Below are 22,138 nucleotides of genomic sequence, written 5' to 3'. Positions count from 1 at the left end.
ATAGTTGTTTTTAGCAACCGTAAAATGAATATAGGCACAAACAATAACTGTCACAGAGTACCCATCAAACCAGTTTAGACACAAATCTACTATAGGTAGGCTGGCAGGTAAGTTCATACTGCCATTCAGTGCATGCACGATCTACGGCAGTGTTTCACGTTGGGTCCTGGGAAGATTTAAACTGGTCCCCCAATTTATCTGGATGCACAACATGAAGCCAAAGCCTTCTCAAGTCCATTGAAAAACGGACATGTTCAAGAAAACACAGCAGGATAAATGTTGTTGATATGTTGATGTTGATAACATCAGCCAATAAACCAGTGGTCGCTAGTGGGAATTTAGTTGTTACTTCTGCTGTGTGAGTCCGACAACTGGGTGGAAGTAGCACTGATTGTGCGCTGGCCAGTAGTTTTTTTTTTTTTTACTGTACAAGGATAGTAAAGTGCAATAGAAGCACATTTTCAGCGTATGAGTTCATGTTGATGTGTAAATAATGAATAAAATCACAACCTGAGAATTATTCCAGGATCAGTCAATCCCGTATCTTTAAGGCTTTGCCGGGCATCCTGCCAGTCTGACTTTGCTGTCTGGCTTGCTTGGGACTCTTCTCTCACCAGGTGTGACTGTGCACGTGTGTGTGTGTGTGTGTGTGTGTGTGTGTGTGTGTGTGTGTGTGTGTGTGTGTGTGTGTGTGTGTTGGTCCTCCATGTGTTTTCATTCAAACAACCATGTGTGTGCTCACGATTCTTTGAATGTGAGCGTATAAGTGTAGATGCAGAGTGAGATCTAATTCCTCACCAGCCTTTTATAACCTCAGTTTATTCCTGTGCGTTTTAGCTGCTGAAGACTGGAAGAGTCACTTTATAATAAGGGTTGGGATTTAGCAGTTGTTGGAGCTTGTCCTTCAACTGGACGATCAGGGTGCAAGACTTCAAACATTCTCGTCCATGAAATTCCTTTCTTTTAACGAGATCCTTCTCCAGAGATGATGTTCTCTTGCCGACCTCTGACTTCCCTTTGGAAAGAAGCAATAGCATTTTCCTGCTAAGAATAACAAATAACATTTTTTTGTTATCAGGATATCGAGTCGCCATCATAAAACGTCATTTTTGTATGTCATGAAGACCTAAAAGTTCTATTTTTCTTAAAACAAGTAAAAAAAAGAAAAAACTGAGATAGCTACAAGTTTCCTATAAAAATAAATTTGTTTTAAAGGAACAGTTGAACTTTTTTCAGCAGTATGCGTATTTGATTTCTTACTGAGAGTTAGAAAGGAAAATCAATATCAATGTCATGTTCTGTATTACATACGGAACTGGAGCCAGAATATGACTAGCTTAGCTTAGCATTAAGACTGGAGTCAGGGAAAATAAAAACTAGCCTAGCCCTTTCCAACTTTAAAATTCATCTACCAGACTCTCCTAAGCTCACGGATTAACATGTTGTATCTCATGTGCTGTAAAAACAACAATTTGTGGTTCATGGGAATGTTATCTGCTGTAACTTATGCTAGCTGTTGCCCCATGCTTCCAGCCTTAATGCTAAGCTAGGCTAACCAGACCCCAGCTCCCTAGAACACAAACTGAGGTTGGTATCGGTCTTCTCCTCTCACTCTTGGAAAGAATTTAAGAATTTGTCTGGTGTCACATTTCTTCATTTATAGTGCAGAGATATTGAGCCAAATTGTTTTCTTTACACATACACTCGTTTCTAGAAAACAACTGAAACAAACCAATTTGTTTTGGGACAATGTTGAAATTAGTCTTTCACTAGTTTTAGGAAAACGACTTTTAGGGATCAGTAACAGACAAATCCAACTTTAGATTTCCAAATATCACACTTGCTGCCGGGGAAATGTGAGTAAAAGGGGTCAAAACATCCTATTAAAAAAATCGCATTTTCATTGATTGCTTGAATCTGCAAGGACTTATAGTGGATTTTGGGGGATGTCTGAGTTCAGCGAAGGGTTAATTACTCATAAAAAAAGTACAGATTAATATGATAGCCTTACAGTGAGTGACACAACATTTTAAACGCTGAAAAGCCTCATTCTTCCGCTCACAAACCTAAGAAATAAGCAGAGCTTTCCTATAATTTTTTTCTCCACTGAGAAAAGCTTATATTTGAATCCAGGCAACGTTCAACTGCATTTTACACAACAATTAAAGGTAATTTTCTAATTGGCCACGAGTTCAGCTCATGCCTTAGATGTCGACCTATACAGTGTAAGAGGCTTATGAGTTACACTTGCTGGGCAACAAAGGTTTACTGAGTTCATCAGCAAAGAGCAAGCAAAAGCTGCACGGCAGGTGGATATTACATTGATTCATTATCAAATCTTCTGAGCCCAATTTACATCAAATTCCAGCATTATACAGCACTGAGGCACAAAGTAAGGGTGTGGTTATCCGACTTTCATGCTGGGGACTGGAGTTCACGACCCGATCGATCATCAACAAAGAATGTTGACTTCATTCGTACAATCCTTACATAACCTTAACCAAGTGTATTAGTTGTCTTTGCCCAAATTATGATACTCGGGACAGATGGGGCTAAGACCGGGTTTGTAAAGCTGGGCTCAGTCTGTGAAAGCATAAGGTTTAGAAGTTAGTGTCTCTTTGCCAAAGATCTTCAACATAATGTACAACGGGCCGAGGGCATGGAGGGGGCTCGTCGTAACCATGCCTTAATCATTATTTTATTTGCCGTAACTACAGTCTTTCCTTAACCTCAACCCTACTGTAGTTACCATGCCTTGTGTCTTGTAGAGATAAATAACTTTTATTAACATTGTCAATGAATGTTAATACAGTGCCATCAAATGTAATCTGTGGTTTTTCTGAATTCTCCAATATCCAAGTTCTGTGTGGTGTTAGGACTGTTTTACAAAAGATTATTTAACCGACACTTTGACAGGTTGTTTTGTTTTTTATTGCTCCTTATTTTTTATATGTTTTTATTTTCCTTGCAAAAATTTACTTCCATAGAGTTTTAGTTTGTGCTCATTTCACAGACTTGTGAGACTTCAGTCAGTAGCTAGTAAGCCTTTGCAGATGACCGTCTGTTTTCTCTTGCAAATGCTTTGTAGGTCCAGTTTCTTTGTATCTGATCAGCTCTTTGAATTGGAGTTGTTGCTTCGTCACTCTTTAATCCAAGCCATTGTTTTTGTTGTCGTTGTTCTTAATGCCCTTAATTCACCCCTCTAACTGGATTTTTAATAAGTGGTGTGGAAGATCAGAGTGTTTGCTCAACTGTTGTGGTCATGTGATGCGGCGGAGCGAAGGATTTGCAGCTTTAGCGGAGCTGCTGACCATGAAACTCTTCCGATGACAGCCCTCAACAGTCGTGTTGCGTTTACCTGCAGCTTGCATGGCTGGCGTTGCAGTAAGCCTGTATCAGTCTGAGTGTGATGTCTGGTTTGTGGCTGTGGCTGCTCTAACAGGATTACCTGTTTATCCCTCTCTTACCCGCTCTACCCATCCATTCTGTCTATTCTTATAGTGCTCGTCGACTTGAACATCTAGTCTCCGTGTGAAGGGCCGTGTGATTTCTGTGTACACAAGTAAATGTTGAACGTTCATTTCCTCATCACATATAAAAACAATCAATCCTTTCATCTTTCTCAGCCATTATTTGCCCACTACCTTAGGCCCAGCTCTCCTTCATTCTCTCAGTCTCTCCATCCTAGTATATCCACCTCAACTAGTATCACTAATCTCTGCCACTCCATTTGTCCTGATACTGTTCCCTCAATCTTGAAGGCTGTCAATCAAACACTCTGGACTTAAAAAGAAACCAAACCAAGCCTGCCTGAGAAGGCAGGACGTGATCTGGTTCAGGTCGACGTTGACGCGAGCCAACTGTTAGTCCAAATGACTTCATGCTTACATCTGTCATCGGTGCGTGAAAAAACTAAAAGGCAGCAGTGCCCCTTTTTTTTTCCTCATTTGTCTGGACCATACGAACCAAACTACAGGTGTAAAACAAACAAGTTTAACTAAAAACCATTTCAAGTACTAACTAGCGCTACATCACGTTTTAGTACAACAAAGTAACACGTTATGTTAGAGTATCTTTTTAATTGTTAGATTTTTTAACTCATTATGTTAGGCTGTTGTCACGTAAGTTTCATTTAGGTTTTTTATCTACATTCTTGCTTACATACAAGTCAGTATCTTTGAGAGTTTATTCAGGTTTAAAATTTACCATAATTAAAATTTAATCAAAAAATCAAAATTAAAATTTGCCTATTTAAGGTGCCTTGAGGCTTCATCATTTTGAAAAGAAAAAAATATCGTTAAACAAGACCCTTCAGTTATATGAATGGAATCCTTTGAAATGTTAATGTTTTTGAATTTGTGGAAATGTACATTAAGATTTAAACCCATGTGGAGCGGGCCCCATTTGGTGGTCGCTCAAACAATCAATCAATCAGCAGACATCATGACATCAGATGAAAAACAAAAGACCCTACCTCTATTTGCCCTGTACTGCAACATGATGAGGTGGACATAAAAAAGACCCGCAAATGCACCAGGATAGATTTAAGATGTTTCGTTTCATACAAAATCATATCATGAATAAATTAAAGTTAAATTAAAAAAAGAAAAAACCTGCAGCTCACTGCTGGTTTGCTTCATCCAGTTTCTTTCTAAGCAGCCTTCATCGCATACCTGATACACCTGAAACTGTAACTACATTTTCTATTTGCAATTCCACTTTGTCCATTACTTCTCAGTGAACAAAAACAGTCTCACCCTGAAGATGGAAGTGGAATCCTCTGCCTGTTTGGAGTTCGGATCCTATCAGCAAACAGGAATGTGTTGTGCAAATAAAAGGAGACTTACTCAGGGCTCCCATTCTGCTCCCGCCGATGATTTACAACATCAGTGTGGCCAAAATTCAACAAAAATTCATGTATTTTCACACACTGACTGTGTGGGAGAAGGAGTGCTCATTCTGATAAGTGCTATTTTAAAATTTGGACGATATTTCAAAACACTGAAGAATTATGAAAACTTTGCTCAAGCTGTTAAATCTCGACATGAAGGTTTAGTTCAATTGAGGATAAGAGGAAAAGTTAATATTTTCTACGACAGATGTGATTTTGGACACATTTAGGCAATATTTAACACTTAACACAGACTTCAAATAAATAATACTGACACCATTCCCATCTGTTTCATCAGTAGTCTTCCCATTCATTCGGATGTTGTGGCCACTTTAAGCCCAGACCCGTTGTGAAGTAGTTCAGGAACTATACGCGTATGGTCTCGTGTTCTGAGGATATGAACCGCAAAGAAAATCGTAGCGACTGCTCATGAGATGGAAACAATATGGATCCGAAACGACAGCATCGTGCGCAGACTTTTCAGGGAAAAGTTTGCCATCCTGACCCTCTGGACTGTCAGATTAAGCCAGATCAATAAACACTCGCTTCTCTTTTCTTTTTCTTTTTTTATTATGACATCCAGGCCAGATTTCTGCTGGTTTACTAACAAAAGACAGCTCCGTTGACCACTTTGTTGTAGTAATAGTGGTAATTTGATTCCTTTCACGACTACTACCACTAGTTGTGTCAAACAGTAACATGTTGTGTTTTTTTCTCACAATCTTAAACACTCGACAAAGAGCTGGTTTAATCAGCCTTTTCTGATAGATATCGAGGTTTTGTCAGTTGTTGTTTTCTTATCATGCCGTCCTGTCGGGGTGAAGTAAGGGATCCTGTTCAGTGTTTGATGATTCTAATGAAACACTCCCATCCAGGTGAAGTTGTCATGTGAACTTCGTATCTGATTATTCCCTGCGTGAGAGCTGAGATGCTTGGGTTCAGATCTCATTAGGATCCCTAAATCTATGAGGTTAAAGCTGCATTCGTTGATTTTCTTTGTCTGTTTGTTTTATCAGAGGTTTTTTATGGCTAAAAAAAAACAGCTGTTTGTGGCTGGGTACGAGGTTTGATGAGAAGACATAAGTGTGAACCAAAACAACAAATTTGCAAGCAGCAAAACCAAAACAATACGCTTAAAGAGGCCATGCAAGACTCCGCAGAGTTGGTGGATAATTGTCTGGGGGTTCTTGAATATTAGTGAGCCCCTTTCACATTACACAGAGTCATTTGATCTGTTGTAAATGTAAACGTATTTTTTAGTGCAGCTTTAAATACATCAGGTGCAACTCCTGGTTTCCAGATCACCAGGTCGGGTGTCCTCCATATCTCACTCAGCCCACATTTATCAAAATAACACAAAAACCTCAGCATGGACCGCATCTGTTAACAGATGTGTGCAGCTAAAACGCCAAGAATGTTAGAAATATTGACCGTGTGGTGGGGACATGTCCCTGCTGTTCAAGCAGGAGTGGAAATTATAGCATTGAAAACTCCTCTTTTCTCCTGTTCCATCCCCTCCTCCCTCAGAATCGGCTCCCATGGCATTCGGCATCCCCCTCTCCCAGGTCATCGCCAACGACCGGGCCTACAAGCGGCGGCAGGACGCCCTGAAGGAGAGCAGGCGCGACTGTCTGGACCTGGAGGCCAGCGTCCTGCGCTTCCGGGCCGAGAAGCGGCAGTTCTTCAACGGGAACAAGCCGCTGGTCAGCTACTCGTCGAGCACGGGGGGGGTTCCTGGATCCCCCTCCACGAACTCGGTGGCACCGGCGCCGATTTTTGAGACCCAGAACAAACCGCTGTCGCCCACGTTTCTGGATAACACCGGTCGAGGACAGAGGAGGGTGAGACGTCTGTCTGACTGAATACACACACATATACATTCAGTTCTATATATTAACTCCGGACATTGTTTTTACTTTCTCAGTCCATAAAGAGAAGCTGATAAATATGGTGTGAATATAAGGACAAAAGAGAATGTGAGAGTTGCTCACATGTGCATGGGCGTCCATGAGACAGAAAAAATGGGGACTCATTCATCAAGACATTTGTCCATAGTACTATGAGCACTACTCCAAAACATCACATTCAAATATTTACTTAAGTAAACTTATAAACGTATTTGCAAGTACTTATCCTGAGGAATCCGACCTTTTTATAGTTTTAAATGAATGATCCATTAAATTGTTACAACTACATATACTATGGGGTAATTAAGTCATCATACTGACGAGCTTATATGTTTTGCTTGTGGCACCAGACCTACACGCGTAATGCAATAGAAATAACAGGTGTGAACACACACATTCACGCAGAAGTGCCTTGTCCAGCCGCGCTCGTTGTCCTGAACTGTCATTTCACAGTGCTGACCTTCTGACAGATGGATCAGCAAACTTCGACCTTTGACACTTACCTAACCTTCACCTTCCTGCTCCAAGTGCAGCAGTCTCGAATTTTCTTCCCCTGCCTCTGCCAAACTGTGCTCGCAGCCAACTCCTCGATCGGTTTCAGCAGCCGCGTGTTGGGAGCCAGAAACGTTGCGTTGGTGCGGCGCGTGTTTTCGTTTCTGGGTGTGTTAACGCTCTCTCTGCCCCGAGGCCAATCGCACCCCGCAGCTCTCGCCGCACCGATCTGGAAACAGTTGTTACGTTAAGCCTGTAATGAGCGTCATTACAGCCGCGGAGCACGGTAATCGAACCTGAACCTGCTATCATTTACAGTCACTCACTGAGGTAAGCGCTACACACACAGCCCTGCCTGGATGGAAGCATGAATGAAGCATGAATTAGGGAGAGGACACACAACAGTAATAATATACTGTATTGACAGGTTGCCCCTAATTATCTGTTGATTTTTTTTCCCATTTAATACATTGTTTACTGTATTTTTAAGAGTGAAACTGCCCATCACACTTAGTCTGTATTTAGTTTGTTTTGTTCTAACCAAAGGTCCCAAAGCCCAGAGAGATTTAAATTACGCAACGGCATCGTTTCCACTGGGGGGGGGGGGCATCAAACTGATTTTTTGCCCCGGGCTTTGGCTCCCAGGCGGCTACTGCTCCTCCGTCTAATGGGTGGGGGTTATACCTGCAGCCTGAGAGGAAAGCCTACTGAAATGTTGCCAAATTCGTCAGTCAAGTCAAGACAGGGCATTGAAGGACAGAAGCGAATACAAAATCTATCGTAAAGTATCAGGTCTCTATTAGTGAAAAGCTTGCATTTCTTGTTTACTACAAATTTTGAAAACCTGATAACCAGTTCCTACTATAACACATTATTTGGAAGATTGATATGAATCTATAAACGCAGGAAACACAATTCACATATTTAGATTTTTTTTGCAGTTGTTTTTTTGAAGAACCTCTGACTTCTCTCTGCAGGCAGCCAAACGTTTGCCATATCTGATTACATATAATCAAGTCATTTAAAAAAAAAAAAAATACAAAAACATGATTTATCAGCTCTGGTTCACCAATATTAAATCCTGGTTTGTTTACTGTGATTGCAACTTGCAGCTGAAAGTATTCAACTGGGCCCTTTAACTTGGTTTAGTTTGTTTAAAATTCAGCTGATGTTTTTGAGAAGGAACAGCAACAGTTTCCTCACTTGTTGCGCAAAGTTTTATTGGAAATGTACAGATTCTATCGCAGTTTATCATCATTGGGTATGTTGCTTCCAAATACAACGAGAACAGTCATTGGACATCTAGTAGTTTACTAGAAAACTGGGAGCAGATTCCGTTTTTTTTTTTTGCTCAAGGACGCTTCCACCAACCAGGCACACGCACTCTGCCGCCTGAGCTCCACCTGTTACGAACCCTGTATAAACAAGCGTAAGAAGAGTGTGAGAAGAAATATAATGCTCCTATAACCTGTAATCAGTTGGTAAAAAAATGAAAAGCTGTACATATATTTTTTTTAATTTTCCAATCAGTTGAAATCAGTCTACAATATAAAATAAGACTTAACTTAGTCTTCTATTTATCTTTTCATCTTGAACTAGCTCAATGAAATGCAGCCCACAGATTTCACCAGAAACATGTGATAAGAGTCTGTACGTTTTGCTTATGTACGTTTTTACACAGAAATCCAAACTCCACATACACTTGAGACGAAAATTCCCACGCCTTTAAATACTCAACAGGAAGTAATGAAACTGCTTTGTATCTAGTAAATTTTGAGGTGATATTGTTTATATTGATGCGTATTCCCCAGCCACGATTACTAACTGGTGGTAGAGGGAAAGACAAGGTTTTTCCATTCGTCTTGAGCTACATGGTCATAGTTTCCATATCTGATGACACACACGCACGCACCCACGCACACGCCCGGCTGGAGATCTTCAGCTTGACAGACGATGCAGCAGCGGCTCGGTGGCGCTGTCATTGTGTGGCGTCCCGTGCAGCGACAGATAACGTACACAGTCGGAGCAAAGGTCAAAATTAATGGCTGGAGCAAGACGAATAGTGCCAGAGAAGAGCGTTGAGAGGAAGAAGTTTCTGTGAGGACATTGTAAATTATTATAGCGTTTTATTATTATTACTTATTATTATAGTTTACAGTTAGTTTGATGTATGTCTTTGCGCGTGTCGTATCACTTTCTGTTTGCACAGAACATGAACGTTAGTGAAAAGGGCCAGTTGCAATCACCTAAGGTGATATGCAGTCTTCAAGCATCCTTGTCTTCTCTGACCAAACGTCCAAAAAACCAAAAAGTACTGTTTTAAGTATCATGTGTGACAAAGAAAAGCAGAAAATCCTTCCAATTTAGAAGCTGGAGCAGGGGAATGCCTGAAAATTTGCTTAAGGGTGGAGTGTACACATGCTGTATGCTGTCGTGACGTGGTGTGGAAGTAGGACACAGCAGCCGTCTTGGAGGTTTTTGGCAATTATGGGTGAAAACAAGGATTTTTCATCCTATAAATGGGCAGGTTACATCTAAGGGCAGGTTGAAGTGATATCAAGTTTACAGGTTAAGTTAAAACTGTGTATCCTACTTAGCATGTTCATTTGACGGAGCCATATATTTGTATTTCTTTATTTCGGGAACGTCCTTATCCTGGGCACAGTCCGATTATCACTCCTAAAATACTCCGATTCTCAGTTTTACAGGCTCTAGAGAGACAAAACCAACGCCAGTGTATACTCTTTAGGCGTCAGCATAGACTGAGCACGCCAAACATTTCATACTGCTGCTGCTGGAAATACCTCAGACACTGGGAGTACCGCCATAAATCATTTGCAGGTCGTAGACAAGTGATTTATATTTCTGTGGTATTCGTTATTTACTGGATGGCAACGCTGGGATGAGGGATTAAAAACCGTCTCCTCTGTTCTGCTGGCCTCTTCTCCTGCCATCCATCTTAAAATGTTCTTTCCATTTTCTGCCGTCAGTGCTCTTCTTTGTGTATTTCTTTTCTTTCTCTCAGTCCTGCTGTCTTCATCATCCACTATAAACGTTTTTTTTTCCTCCCCCTCCTTTCTTTTCCCCCTTTGCTTTGTCTGCGTTTCAATTTGGTCCTGATCTGTTTCGTATCCAGTTACACTTCAGCATTTCACCCTTTCCCCATCCATCATGACGGCCTTCATAAATCAGTCTCTCCTAAAAGTGCCGGCACGGGTCAAATAGATCTGTATTCAAATTGTTACTGAGCCTGAGCAAATTCATGTGCTGTATTTTCTTCCTTATTGTATTATGTGAATCAAATCTGGATCCCATGTGCTCAAGCAGGCAGCATGTTGATGTTATGAACAAAGAAAAAGACCAAAAGTTTTACAGCAAATTTGTGTTTCCTGTGTTATAAACTGTTCTGAGAATATTTAACACGTTTATCCTACATTTTGCAAAATCCAATTAAAGCAGGATACTGGATTTTTGAGGCTGATACCAATTGAAAGTTTAAAATATCCGACTGCATGTGACGGCGTTTATTCGCTTTTAACACAAACCTGTAACACGTACAAACATTTCTGATATGGATGCCTTAAAGTTGCGCATGAAATTTCATTCTTCTGATCTGATCATCTTAACTCAAGGTCAACTCATCACCTTAAATGGAGCTTTCCATGGCATGCCACCAGCAAAAGCTGGTAAATGGACCTTGAGTTAATACAGTTTTGTCACAAATCCCTTGGTATTTGTATTTGAATGAGTTGCGGCAAAAAAAAAAAAAAAAAAAAGGGACATTTTAGTGTCGAAAAACAATCTCATCAGCGCCCTCTAGTGGACGAACTATGGAATGGAGACGTTTTCTAAGTGACCTCAAACCTAGTTCAGCATTCGGGTTTTGCAAGTTGCTGTTATTTACCTAATATCGGCCGATATCGATTTGGGCTCTGCTGCGATGTTACAGACACTCACCACAAACACAAACACCAAAATTAAAAAGTCAGTGGTTTATTAATTCATAAATAATTTTGTAAATTATTGACTTGATGCCAGAGTAAGAAATGCAGGAAAACCAAGGTAGTTCTTACCGTGTAAAAGCTGACACGAGGGATATTTTGAATCTCATAATTACTGTATTTTCCCCGAGGCACAAAACCAGCAGTTTATTTTATTTAAGGCTGGTAGATTGTTTTGGTTTTTCATCAGTTTTTCTCAGTTTTTGTCACACCCTGTTAACCAGTGGACCCTACTTTTATTCACAACACCACGGCCTCTCCGCAGTGTCGGGTCGCGTCGGTTCCTCCTTTTCACCTTCCCTCTCCACTCCGCAGGGAGGTTTGTCCGTGGACTCCATCTCCGACCTTGTGGACAGTCAGTCTCGCCTGCTGGAGGCGCTGCAGCTCTCCCACCCGGCTGAGCTGGAGCTGAAGAAGTCACAGAGCGGCGGCTCCTCGGAGGGGAGGACCCAGACCAAGCTCAGCCTCAACCCCATCTATAGGCAGGTGCCCCGAGTGCTGGAGAGATGCTGCAGTCACATCGAGAACCACGGTGAGACGCGGCTTTGGTTCCGCTTGCGCCATTTGGGGTCCCCAAATGTAATAAAACCTTAAAACCAGAAGCTACAAATTCAGAAGTCTAGATTTACATTCATGTAGATGGTTTAAAATTTCCAAGTGAACTTTTGAGTGTCCATGTAAATGTAGATAAAATGAAACTTTTGTCTCCCCAGGTCTTCAGACTGTGGGAATTTTCCGAGTTGGAAGCTCTAAGAAGAGAGTGAGACAGGTGAGGACACTTTCTCCTCCGTTCAACTTGATTTATTGATTTATTTTTTGTCATTTTGAAGATAAAAAGACACACCGGGACTGACTTTTGTTTTTTCTTAAGACCACGGCAATTGCATGGCGTAAATTCGCCATTGTCGTAAACGGTGTTTTCTTTGTTTGCTTTAGCAGATCTCCATTCATTTTTAGTTTTATTAGTTATTTAAGTGATGATTTTAGAAAAAGTGAATGGCCTTATAATTTCTGTAAAGGGTGAATGTCGTGGGCCCAGGTATTTTGTTAGCGTCTTCTCAACCTAAAATATGATGTTGGCAGCCAATGGTGACCAGTAAACTAAATTTAGCAGGGGGAAACTATACATTGAAAAAAAAAAATATATAAAAATTAAGAAAACTCCGGTGATCTGGGGGAAAAAAAACATCACCTCTCCACCTACGGTCTGGGTTAAAGATGATGATGATGTGCGGAGTTTCCCAGGCCGCTGCAGTTGCGGTATCACGAGTTCAGGTCCAGTGGTGACATTTAGTGGGACACTTCAGTGTGATTCACTGTCCGGTGTTTCCTGTCACTCTCCACTGTACGCCACAATATGAAAATAATCTTCAAGGGACAAGCTGATGACGTGTGACATCCTGTTTTTGAGAAATCTCGTCCATCAGGGGAGGGTGACCTTTATTTGACCTCAGTGAGTGTTTATGTGCGTATATCTTTGTTCTTATGTGTGAATGAACGCGTGTCCGGGTTTTCCTACGTGTCTCGGTATCTGTTTTTGTTCGGTGCGTGCGTGCGTGCTCCTCAGCTGCGGGAGGACTTCGACATGGGCGTGGACGTCCAGCTGGACGAGGAGCACAGCGTCCACGACGTGGCGGCGTTGCTCAAAGAGTTTCTGCGGGACATGCCCGATCCTCTGCTGCCCAGAGAGCTCTACCCGGCCTTCCTTCACGCCAACCGTACGCTCACGCACACACACATCCCCCGATCAGGACATTTGTTTTTAATGCCTGAGAACTACGGCAGATGAACATGTGTTGTGGCTGCCACGTACTCAAACTCACCAGCTCCTCCTCCTCCTCCTCCTGTAGTGTTGAGAGGAGCAGACCAGCTTCAGTACCTGCAGCACCTCCTCTACCTGCTCCCTCCCTGTAACTGTGACACCCTGCTGCGCCTCCTCACCTTCTTGCACACCGTGCAGAGCTTCGCCCAGGACAGCATCGGAACCAAGGATGAGGAGGTACGACGCCGGCTGCTCGTAGTGTGAAAATCTTTTAAAGGGGCACCCCGCAGATTTTTTGTTTAGTCATCAGGGGGGGGCAACGCTCAGCCTGCGAAAACAGTTGTATAACATAAGTCTTGAGAAAATAACCCTGATGGCTTTGTTGCCATATTATCTGGATTTAGGCTTAAAGGCCTTGTGGACCTTTACCAGGCAAGGAGGGTCTTAAAAAAAATGCATTATGGGAAGAGTAGGATCCAGCATCTCTAAGAGCTGGACCCACACTAGATACTGAAAGCCAGCCTCCATTGCACCAATGCAATCTTCATTTAATCTGTCTCTTAACGTCCCCTGGCTGTGTGGAAGTGCAGTATTGAATTTTGTCACTGTCCCTTTAAAGGACCACATTTATGGCTTAAGCACGCTGACTTTTTTTTTTTTTTAAATGGTCCCCGATGACGTCTCCAAGAAGGAGAGAACACCCAAGATTCGAGAGTCTGGATAGAAATATTTATATCCAGCACAGCTACGTTGTCGGGAAATTTGAAACGAGAAGACGAGTAACAAGCAGACATGTAGACTTTAGGGGGAAAAAATGTTTTTTGCACCCAGAAAGGTTGACGCTCAGGACTTTCAGAGTTTCCCAGGCATTTGAACAATCTAAAAAAAACAACATGGAAAAATACCTCCGTGGTACTTTAAAACTTAACAGCCCATTAGTCCTCCCCAGCGGTTTTCCGGCAGTGAACCTGAGACAAAGCAAACTATGTTTTGGTAGTTTTCGAGAAAAACATTTCGGCCCCATCTCAAAGCGACGGTACAGTGCGTCTGCAAACCGTGATTAGTTCAACGGATTTATTTGTGTAGTTGTTAGAATCTTAAAGTTGAAAAACTGTCAGGTATTTATTTCGCAAGAAAAAGAGGAAGGAATAGAGAAACGAGAGAAAAAAGTGAAAATTCACGCATTCATGTCTTTGTTTTTCCCATCCACCTCTCTTTCCTTCCTCGCCTCCTCTCCTCCTTCCAGATCCCCGGGAACAAGATGACGGCCGCCAACCTGGCGGTGATCTTTGGGCCGAACCTGCTGCAGAGGGAAAGGGGAGGCGACGTGAGTCCTCACGCCATGGGGATCGAGGACAGCACGGCCATCATCAGCGTCACTCTGGTGCTCATCCAGAACCACAGGAGGCTCTTCCTGGTACAAAACCGCTCGAGACAAACGCTCAGTCATACAATTGTGAACGATCATTTGTTTTCTCTTTCAGTCATTTCTGGGAAAGTTTAGAAAAGGGGCTCTACATACAGACATGTGGCTGGTATTAAAGGTTCAGTTCAGCCAAATCTTTAAAAAGCAACTTTTTCTATTTCATCATGCAGATTTAAAGTTTTGAGTTCATGCAGTGAGGTGTTGAGATACAGATAATTTTGCTTCCACCACAATATGATGGACATATTTCATAAATGGTTTTTTATTTTGTTTTGTAATTTTGATTGAACTGAACCTTTTGAAAAAACATTTGAACTCAAATTCTCCTTCAACCTTTAGATGTGAAAACAACAGGTACAATGCTACAGTTTGAAAATCATTCAGTTCATTGCTTTTCAGCCTTCATTAGTTCTAATTTACCCAGGAAAGACTTGACCTTTAGTCCACTCCACTAAACTGATTGTGTGTGCGTGTGTGTGTGTGTGTGTGTGTGTGTGTGTGTGTGTGTGTGTGTGTGTGTGTGTGTGTGTGGGTTTCCAGGTATCTGCAGAGATGCAGCAGGAGGTCCTGATGAGTCTGATCCAGACCGACCCGGACATCATTGACTATCTTCTGCGCAGGAAACTCAGGTAAGCATGACAACCGGGCCCCGTAAGCATCGAAATCGACCGTCTGGTTCACCTGTGGCCGACTGTGGTTCCCGTGTCCTCTCAGCAGCAGTCACCTGAGGGTGGAGAGCGGCAGCGAGTCGGGGGGTCGTCGGGACACGGGGGCGTCTCTGGACTCTGTGGGGGCCTCCAGCGGGAGTCTGTCCCCACTGGAGCCCCCCTCACCTCTCTTCCCGCCGGACGGCAGCGGCGGTGAGGGCAGCCTGACCAGCGAGATCTTCATCAACATGCTCAAACTGAACCAGAACAGGAAGCGGCAGGAGACGCGATACGGTACTGGCTGCGCTCTGGTGTCACTGTGTGTAGATTACAGGCATTTTTACTTCTTAAATTCTGAGACCCCGAAAGTCAGATGTGGGGGGAAATGTGTTGAATAAAAACTGGGTTCCCCGCCTCTCGTGGGTCCAAACACTGTCAAAATGTGTCTGGATGCTGTGGAGCAGGGACCGCACCTGTAGGGCTGCTTGAATCTGGGTTGGGCTGATAAATGCTGCAACAGCACCATCTAGCTGTGGCAGATTTAAAGTTGCTGCTGCTTTTCACATTTACATTTCTATTTCTAATATCTCATTTTAAACAAATACAAATATACAATAGCTTGGTTCAGTTTAGGTTTTATTTTTTTTGCGTCACGCCCAACATCTGGCCCGTCCCCAGTGGGATTCAGAGACGGCACTCTTTCAAAAAACGTGCATCCTGCAGTAGTACAACAACGTTCTTCTATATTCTTTCAAATCAAATATTTATGTGGGAAAAAAATTGCAAGAGAACGGCACATGGAAAAGATGTGCTGCGTTTTTATTCCTTGTTTACAAGGTCAAATATCTGTTTGTCTCTTTCTAAACAAAGTATCGTGGAGTTCCCAGCGACAAAAAAAGACAATCGACACACGAAGGCAAAGACAAAGTTATTCAGCACTTAAGTTAATAAAATGGTCGACACCGTCCAACCGGCTGATCAACCTCATATTTGCTGTTGTGTTTTTTTCCAGAGAAAAAAAAAAAAGATTTATCTTGAGCTAAAAACTATTCTTTAAGATGTGACCTTCAGAATAGAGGAGGTGTGGGTTAGATAGTGTTAACCTAATTTGTTATTTATACACACAGATTAATAGCCAGTGTCACCAAAATAAAATATTATAACACGCGTCCTGGACTGACCATCCGCCGCTTGCAGCTGTGTACAGATCAGACACTGTGCAAAACCGCATTGATCAATCGGTGGTTTTTATGTGAGGATTAAACACAAACCAGGGATGAATTTCAAATTTTAGCCTGTGCTGTAATGATCAGAGAGGACATGCACAATGACTAACATGAGCCCTGATGGGCCCCATAAGTAAGTCAGTATTTTTATTTAACTTTACGTTTTATGTGTGAAATCATAATATGGGTATAAATAAAGAAGCAGTTGTTGTTTATTTTCCAAAGGAAGGTGCTGTTTCCTCTTGCCCTCCTCCCTCATGGAAGGTTCAGGATCAGCGTTTGCGCTCTTCAGGGGTTTAGTGGTTTGCTCGAGGTGAAACTCATAGCAGCACGCAGGTTTTAAACGCTGTCGCCTGTCTCGTTCCCCCAGGTGAGATCCCTCCAGGTAAATCCATCCGCCACATGCGTCAGTTCCACTCCCACCACAACCTGCTCAGCCTGGCCCAGCCCTCCTCCTCTTCGACCTCCACCTCAATGCTCCACGGTCAGGATCCCGACCCCCAGGACCACAGGGGCTCGCTGGGTTCTGCGTTGAGCTTCTCCCTCGGCGGCGGAGGCGGCGGCGGCAGTTGCTCCAGCCTGAGCGGGTTGACCGAGGGCAGCATCTGGGTGAGGCAGACGCCGCAGGAGGAGAGCAAGCCGTCGCCCGTCGCCAACTTCTGGGACTTCTTCACCGGGAAGGGGTCTGGCTCGGAGACGATGGTATGATGAAGGGCGAGAAGAGGAGGAACACGAAGGGAAAGAGTGTGTGTGAATGTGTGTGACTTCCTGTCAGAGGTCAGAAATCCCCAGAAAAAATTGGTCAAAGTTCCTGTTACATTTACAGAGATGTCTGTTGAGTCGACACACATTTCTACGATCATAAATCCAAAACTTCCTGCTTGAGTTTCTGACTGTAAGAGAGCATCCTGTTGCCGATTCTTCCCGGTGGAAGTTGGAATTTTCCACTTTTCTGGCACCTCTTGAACACAGCACGTGTATGAATGTGTAGCAGGGACAAAGACAGCATGAAGAAAAGCAACAAATGAAGAAGAAAAAATTCAGACAATTACTCGAAAAAGGTTTTTTTTTAAAAGGAGTTTGGATGGATGCAACAACTTGCTCGGACAAAGAAATGGACATATGAGGAAATGAAGGCAAAAAGACAAAATCAACCTGTCTGAGATTATCTGGAAGTGGATGCAGTGATAATTGCAGTGTATATAATGTGTACATGATGCAAGTTTATATATCTTAAGTTTACATACGCAAAACTTGGTCTTACGTCCTAGAAGTGCATAACTAACTGTAACCTGCATGGGCTCTACTAACCCTTTGTCTGTAATGAAACCACACCGGGCTCCACTTGGTTTTTCCGTTGTTTTTCTGTAACCTTCAATGAGCTACATTTACTATTAATCAAATCTGCAGTTCAACTTCCCGCCGTCCGCGATTCGCAAGAATGACTGCAAAGATCCGCAACACCCGACAACTACGAAGCCCAGAGGCGTTCAGTAATATGGATGACGACGGATAACATATGCTCCGTAGCCATTAAATATTGGGATAATACAATCAAATCATCTCGTTTCACGTCATTTTTGTTTCCAAACGTCCTTTTTCCGAAGTCCGTCTCTTATATAGAGATTTTGAGGTACAATCCCAAGTTTCTAAACGGAGGCTTCAATTTCAGTATTTCATCCGTATGTCTTATTTATTGGATGTTGGACGCCGTGGGTCTCCATACACATCTCAGCAAAACAGAAGGGACATTTTTGTGTGTGTGTGCGTGTGTGTGTGTGTGTGTACAGGCCAACCTCCTCTAGGTCAGAGGTACCCGTCTTTCCTCTGGCTCGTGATCCCCTAAAAATGCAGCAATCCACTTGCCACGAGTCGCATCTACCTTTCAGCTGTTAACAGGTTTTTGTTTTTTCCAATTGTTGTAGATGCTGCATTCATACCATGTGATAATCAGCTTGTACACAGCATTCGTTTCCATATCCAGGTCATAATAACCACGGCTAAGTTCATTTTTTTTCTGAAAGCTCCGACTTCATGCGAAGGTATCAAGCCAAAGTCCTTTTGTTCAAGGTAAATAAACCCAGATGTAGTAAATATGGCACTACGCTGTACAGCCGTCTTGTGTTGTCTGGTGACGTGAGCGCTATGAAACTACTCAGGGTTTCACAAGAAAGAAAAAAAAAAAAAAAGAAACCATTAGAACCAGTGATTTTCTGCAGCAGACAGTTTATTCCTTAAGGAGAAAAGAAAAAGGAAAATTTGAACATCTGTGTGAGTCCATCTGATGAGGAAGGTAGTGTGATATGTGTTGAAAGCACCAGAACGGCTGCTTAAATCGGATGTTACGGCCGATGTTACCCAGGCCAAGAATGATCGATCTCAGTGTTTTTGTTTTTCCCCCCTTATTTTCCGTGAAGCTAATCGTCTTGCAACCAGGTGCAGGGGTCCCGGCCCCCGGGCTGGGAACCACCGGTCTGCGTCTCAGAAGCACCGGAATGACAATATTTCATTGTGAAGCGGGGACTGAACTGGTTTCATGCCACCTCCAATAATCTTTCCAACCCAATGACACCTGGTTTCGACCTGAATGTCATGTTTCTCACCCATTTACAGGAACTGTTGCGTTTCAAAAAGGCCTCAAAGCACGTGTTACTCACCGACTTGCACAAAGCCAACTAAGGGGGCCCCGGGCGCAGAGGCGTGAGAGCAGGCAGAACTTTGGCTCCAGAAGCATCTCGGGCAGCTTAGTCTGGACTTGTGAGTCCCCGCCGGCCGTCTGAAGTCCACATTGTTTAAGATGCCACCACAGGAACGTCACCCAGGAATTCAGCTTTCAGGAGTGCAACCCGTCGCGAACCACAAGGGGGAGACATTCACCGCGTCAGCTCACCTTGCCGCCACATGAGGACTCCCATAGCCTCGGTCAAACGTATGGATGAATGCGTTAGGTTTGGGAGTGGTGCCAAACAGCCAGACGCTGTACAGATGTTTGTCTCTGGCCTCTGTCTGTTGCTGCACAGCGGTTTTCTTACATCCTAACGTTGTATTTTCTTCGCCACAAACACAGAAGCTGGACAGAGTCTGTCCTTCACCTCGGCAGGTGAACGTATCACCTGTTTCTTTCGGATTCCTTGCAGAGAAAAACGCCACATATTTTGTGTCCCCTGTGACGTTCATTGTAAAATCCATCAAGGTGTGTTGAGACCTAAACTCGAGAATGTACCCACCCACCTGCAGAGAATTAAATGTCAAGACTCCCCCCTGTGTCATCGCTTATTTTTTATTTTATTTTGGAATCTGCTGGGAGGAGAAGAGGGAGAAATGTTCTGAGTCAGTGCACTGTTACTACTTAAAAAAAAAAAAAAAGAAAAATCTGTTTCTGGGACTTTTGGTCATACTTTTGGCAGAACAACAAGCACTTGAAAAGCTATAATGTGAGTCAGAAGACAGAAAAAAACCCTGCAGGGGAACATGATCTCACACCAGATACGCAGGCAGAAAGCTGTCTCGCTCCGCTTCACTTGGTTTCCATTCAGGTGCCGCAGAGTTAGTTTGGACTCTGACTTCTCGATTCAGACAGAACCACCTGGTCAGCGGTCACCTGCCGTCCCACATTTGACTTTTCCTGACAACAGTAAAACTACAGAGTCATTCCCAGTGTCCTCGCAGGGTTTTAAACATTGGTTTTTTTCATTTTTCAATGTATTTTCACATAACTTTCCTTTCAGCAGGAAACGTATCAATTTCAGGACTCGAAGCTGCGTCAGTGTGAGTCCAGAATAATCCACCAGTAAGTTAATATCTCTGTTTACTTTCATTACTGGTTCCCGAAGGAGAAAATAAAAGGATGTAACATTCTTCATTATGTTGTGAAACAAGCTATAGTTTAGGGTTTAAAAAAAAAAAAGAAAAGACGTGAACGTAGCCGATTTGATAGGTTACCATGAGTTAGATTTCCAGACGAATGCTGCAGTGAGTGCTGTGTACTCCTGTTACCTCTGATTTTCGTTTGGCAGAAACGATGGAAGATATGAGCCGACAGAGCTGCAAGCTCTGCACAATTTTAATCTAGGAGACAACAAATGTTAGGTAAATTTGTGTGTGTCTGTGTGTGTGTTTCTTCTGCACATCGCATGAGAGCACGGGGCTTCAGAAATAGCGGGGAAACAGCAACGAGCCAGGGCTTCTTCACCCAAAAAACCAGATGGAAGGATAGTGTGGCTAGAAAGGATTCTCTACATTTATAGTCAACCTAGCAAGTGACACAGGATGATTGATTTGTTTCATAAAAATACTGATGACAAATGATCAAGAATCACTGTGTTACTAGTTCACTAACCTTACCGAAATTTAATGTCCCTTAGTTGACAGACACATTTGGCTGAAAATCTTTGGCTGAAATTCAATTCTTGCATCTTTCTGGCAGGATACCATAAAAAAAGTGTCACCTTTTATCTCAAAATATGGGAAAAAGATTTGTTTTTCTTCCCAAAGCAACACTTTTCTTGTTATATATCATTTTCTTGTAATAACTACACTATGTCATAAATTCACAACTTTAACTCAAAATATTTTTCTTGAAATTTGGCTTTTTTCCGGAATATATTACAACTTCATTCTCAAAATTTAGGATTTTTGTAGCCCCGATACTCCATCTTACACATACCACACTTAAACAGAGCCCTTTTTTTCCCAGTACAAATTAGTTATACTCAAAATGTGGTGGCAATTTTTTTTTTTTTTGGGTTGTTTTCCTCAAAAACACTCCAAAAAAAAAAAAGGATGACTGGTATACTCAAATTCCTGCAAGAAAAACCAGTTTGCTTACCAGAGCAACACAAAGGAATCCTGAGAGACAGCAACAGAGACGGACACGAGACAGTTCCGATGATTCCATGTTCAAAACCAGTTTGTGTTTTTATTTGAAACAGCTTGGACACCATCAGAACCAGCCGTCATTCCCAAACTTCACCGCATCTACATGTACTCGAAGTGAACTTCAGACAGCAGCATGTGCGGCAGCTGCAGCCTCACACATACAGACAACACACGGAGGAGATGATTCAGTTCTCTGTCATTTGGATCTGTTTGTAGCTGAAGAGAAGAAGCCTCAGACGCTGCAGTTTGGAACAATTCATGGCCAGTTAAAGGTCCACCACAAAAGACCTTTGTCTGAGACCGGTGCCAGAATAGGAACAGACCTTTCAGAAAAGACTGAACCAGCTTGGTGTTTTTTACCACAGTGTGTTGCACTTCGATGCTCGGTTCCTCATTATGAATTCAAACTAGATTCTTGTGTTTTGTTTTGTTTTTTTTATGTTCTCCATAATTGAATATCTGAACTGATGCCAAAAACAACCTCATTTTAAAGTTTGAATTCAGTCTCACAAAGCTGCAACACATTAACGAATCAAGCTTTAGTTTTTGTTTTTTTCCCCCTGAAGACACGGAGCCGTTTTGTTGCTCGGTTCAATTTCACGTAGTTCTGTTGTTTGTGTCTGTGAGGCCGCCTGTCCGGATGCACGCTACTTGAGCATATGTCGGAGTGTTAATGACACACTGAGCCACTTCTTGCCCATCGCGTAATTGCTTCAAAACGTTTACATTCCTGGTGAGTCTTAAAAGTGGGATTGATGTGGACAACCAAAGCCCGGAGGGGACCATGTTTGCTTTTTAATGAGCCGTTTTGTAACAAAATGTTGGTGCTTCTTCTTCTCCGCAGCCCAGCTCATCTACAATTAGGTAGTCATTTCCTACATTTCCCCATTATGCCTTTCCGCAACCCC

At 42.6% G+C, this 22,138-nt stretch overlaps 1 protein-coding gene across 4 annotated transcripts in view; it reads left to right on the top strand.

Annotated features, from left to right (window-relative positions):
• Positions 1 to 18,514, top strand: part of arhgap36 (Rho GTPase activating protein 36) — a 64,816-nt gene extending 46,302 nt beyond the window's left edge. For 3 of the 4 annotated variants that reach the window (XM_040141514.1, XM_040141517.1, XM_040141516.1), the window contains exons 4-12: positions 6,419 to 6,732; positions 11,607 to 11,823; positions 12,005 to 12,060; positions 12,859 to 13,009; positions 13,142 to 13,290; positions 14,300 to 14,470; positions 15,020 to 15,108; positions 15,194 to 15,420; positions 16,723 to 18,514. In XM_040141514.1, coding sequence (XP_039997448.1) covers positions 6,419 to 6,732; positions 11,607 to 11,823; positions 12,005 to 12,060; positions 12,859 to 13,009; positions 13,142 to 13,290; positions 14,300 to 14,470; positions 15,020 to 15,108; positions 15,194 to 15,420; positions 16,723 to 17,060 — 1,712 coding nt within the window. In that variant the 3' untranslated portion in view covers positions 17,061 to 18,514. The remainder of the gene's footprint in view (positions 1 to 6,418; positions 6,733 to 11,606; positions 11,824 to 12,004; positions 12,061 to 12,858; positions 13,010 to 13,141; positions 13,291 to 14,299; positions 14,471 to 15,019; positions 15,109 to 15,193; positions 15,421 to 16,722) is intronic. The other variant, XM_040141515.1, reaches the window with a different exon arrangement.
• The last annotated feature ends 3,624 nt before the right edge of the window (positions 18,515 to 22,138 follow it).

The sequence above is a fragment of the Xiphias gladius genome, chromosome 12 (assembly GCF_016859285.1).
Source record: "Xiphias gladius isolate SHS-SW01 ecotype Sanya breed wild chromosome 12, ASM1685928v1, whole genome shotgun sequence".
NCBI classification, from domain to species: domain Eukaryota; kingdom Metazoa; phylum Chordata; class Actinopteri; order Istiophoriformes; family Xiphiidae; genus Xiphias; species Xiphias gladius.
Note: the sequence above shows the minus strand (reverse complement) of the source record. Positions and strands in the feature narration are given on the sequence as shown.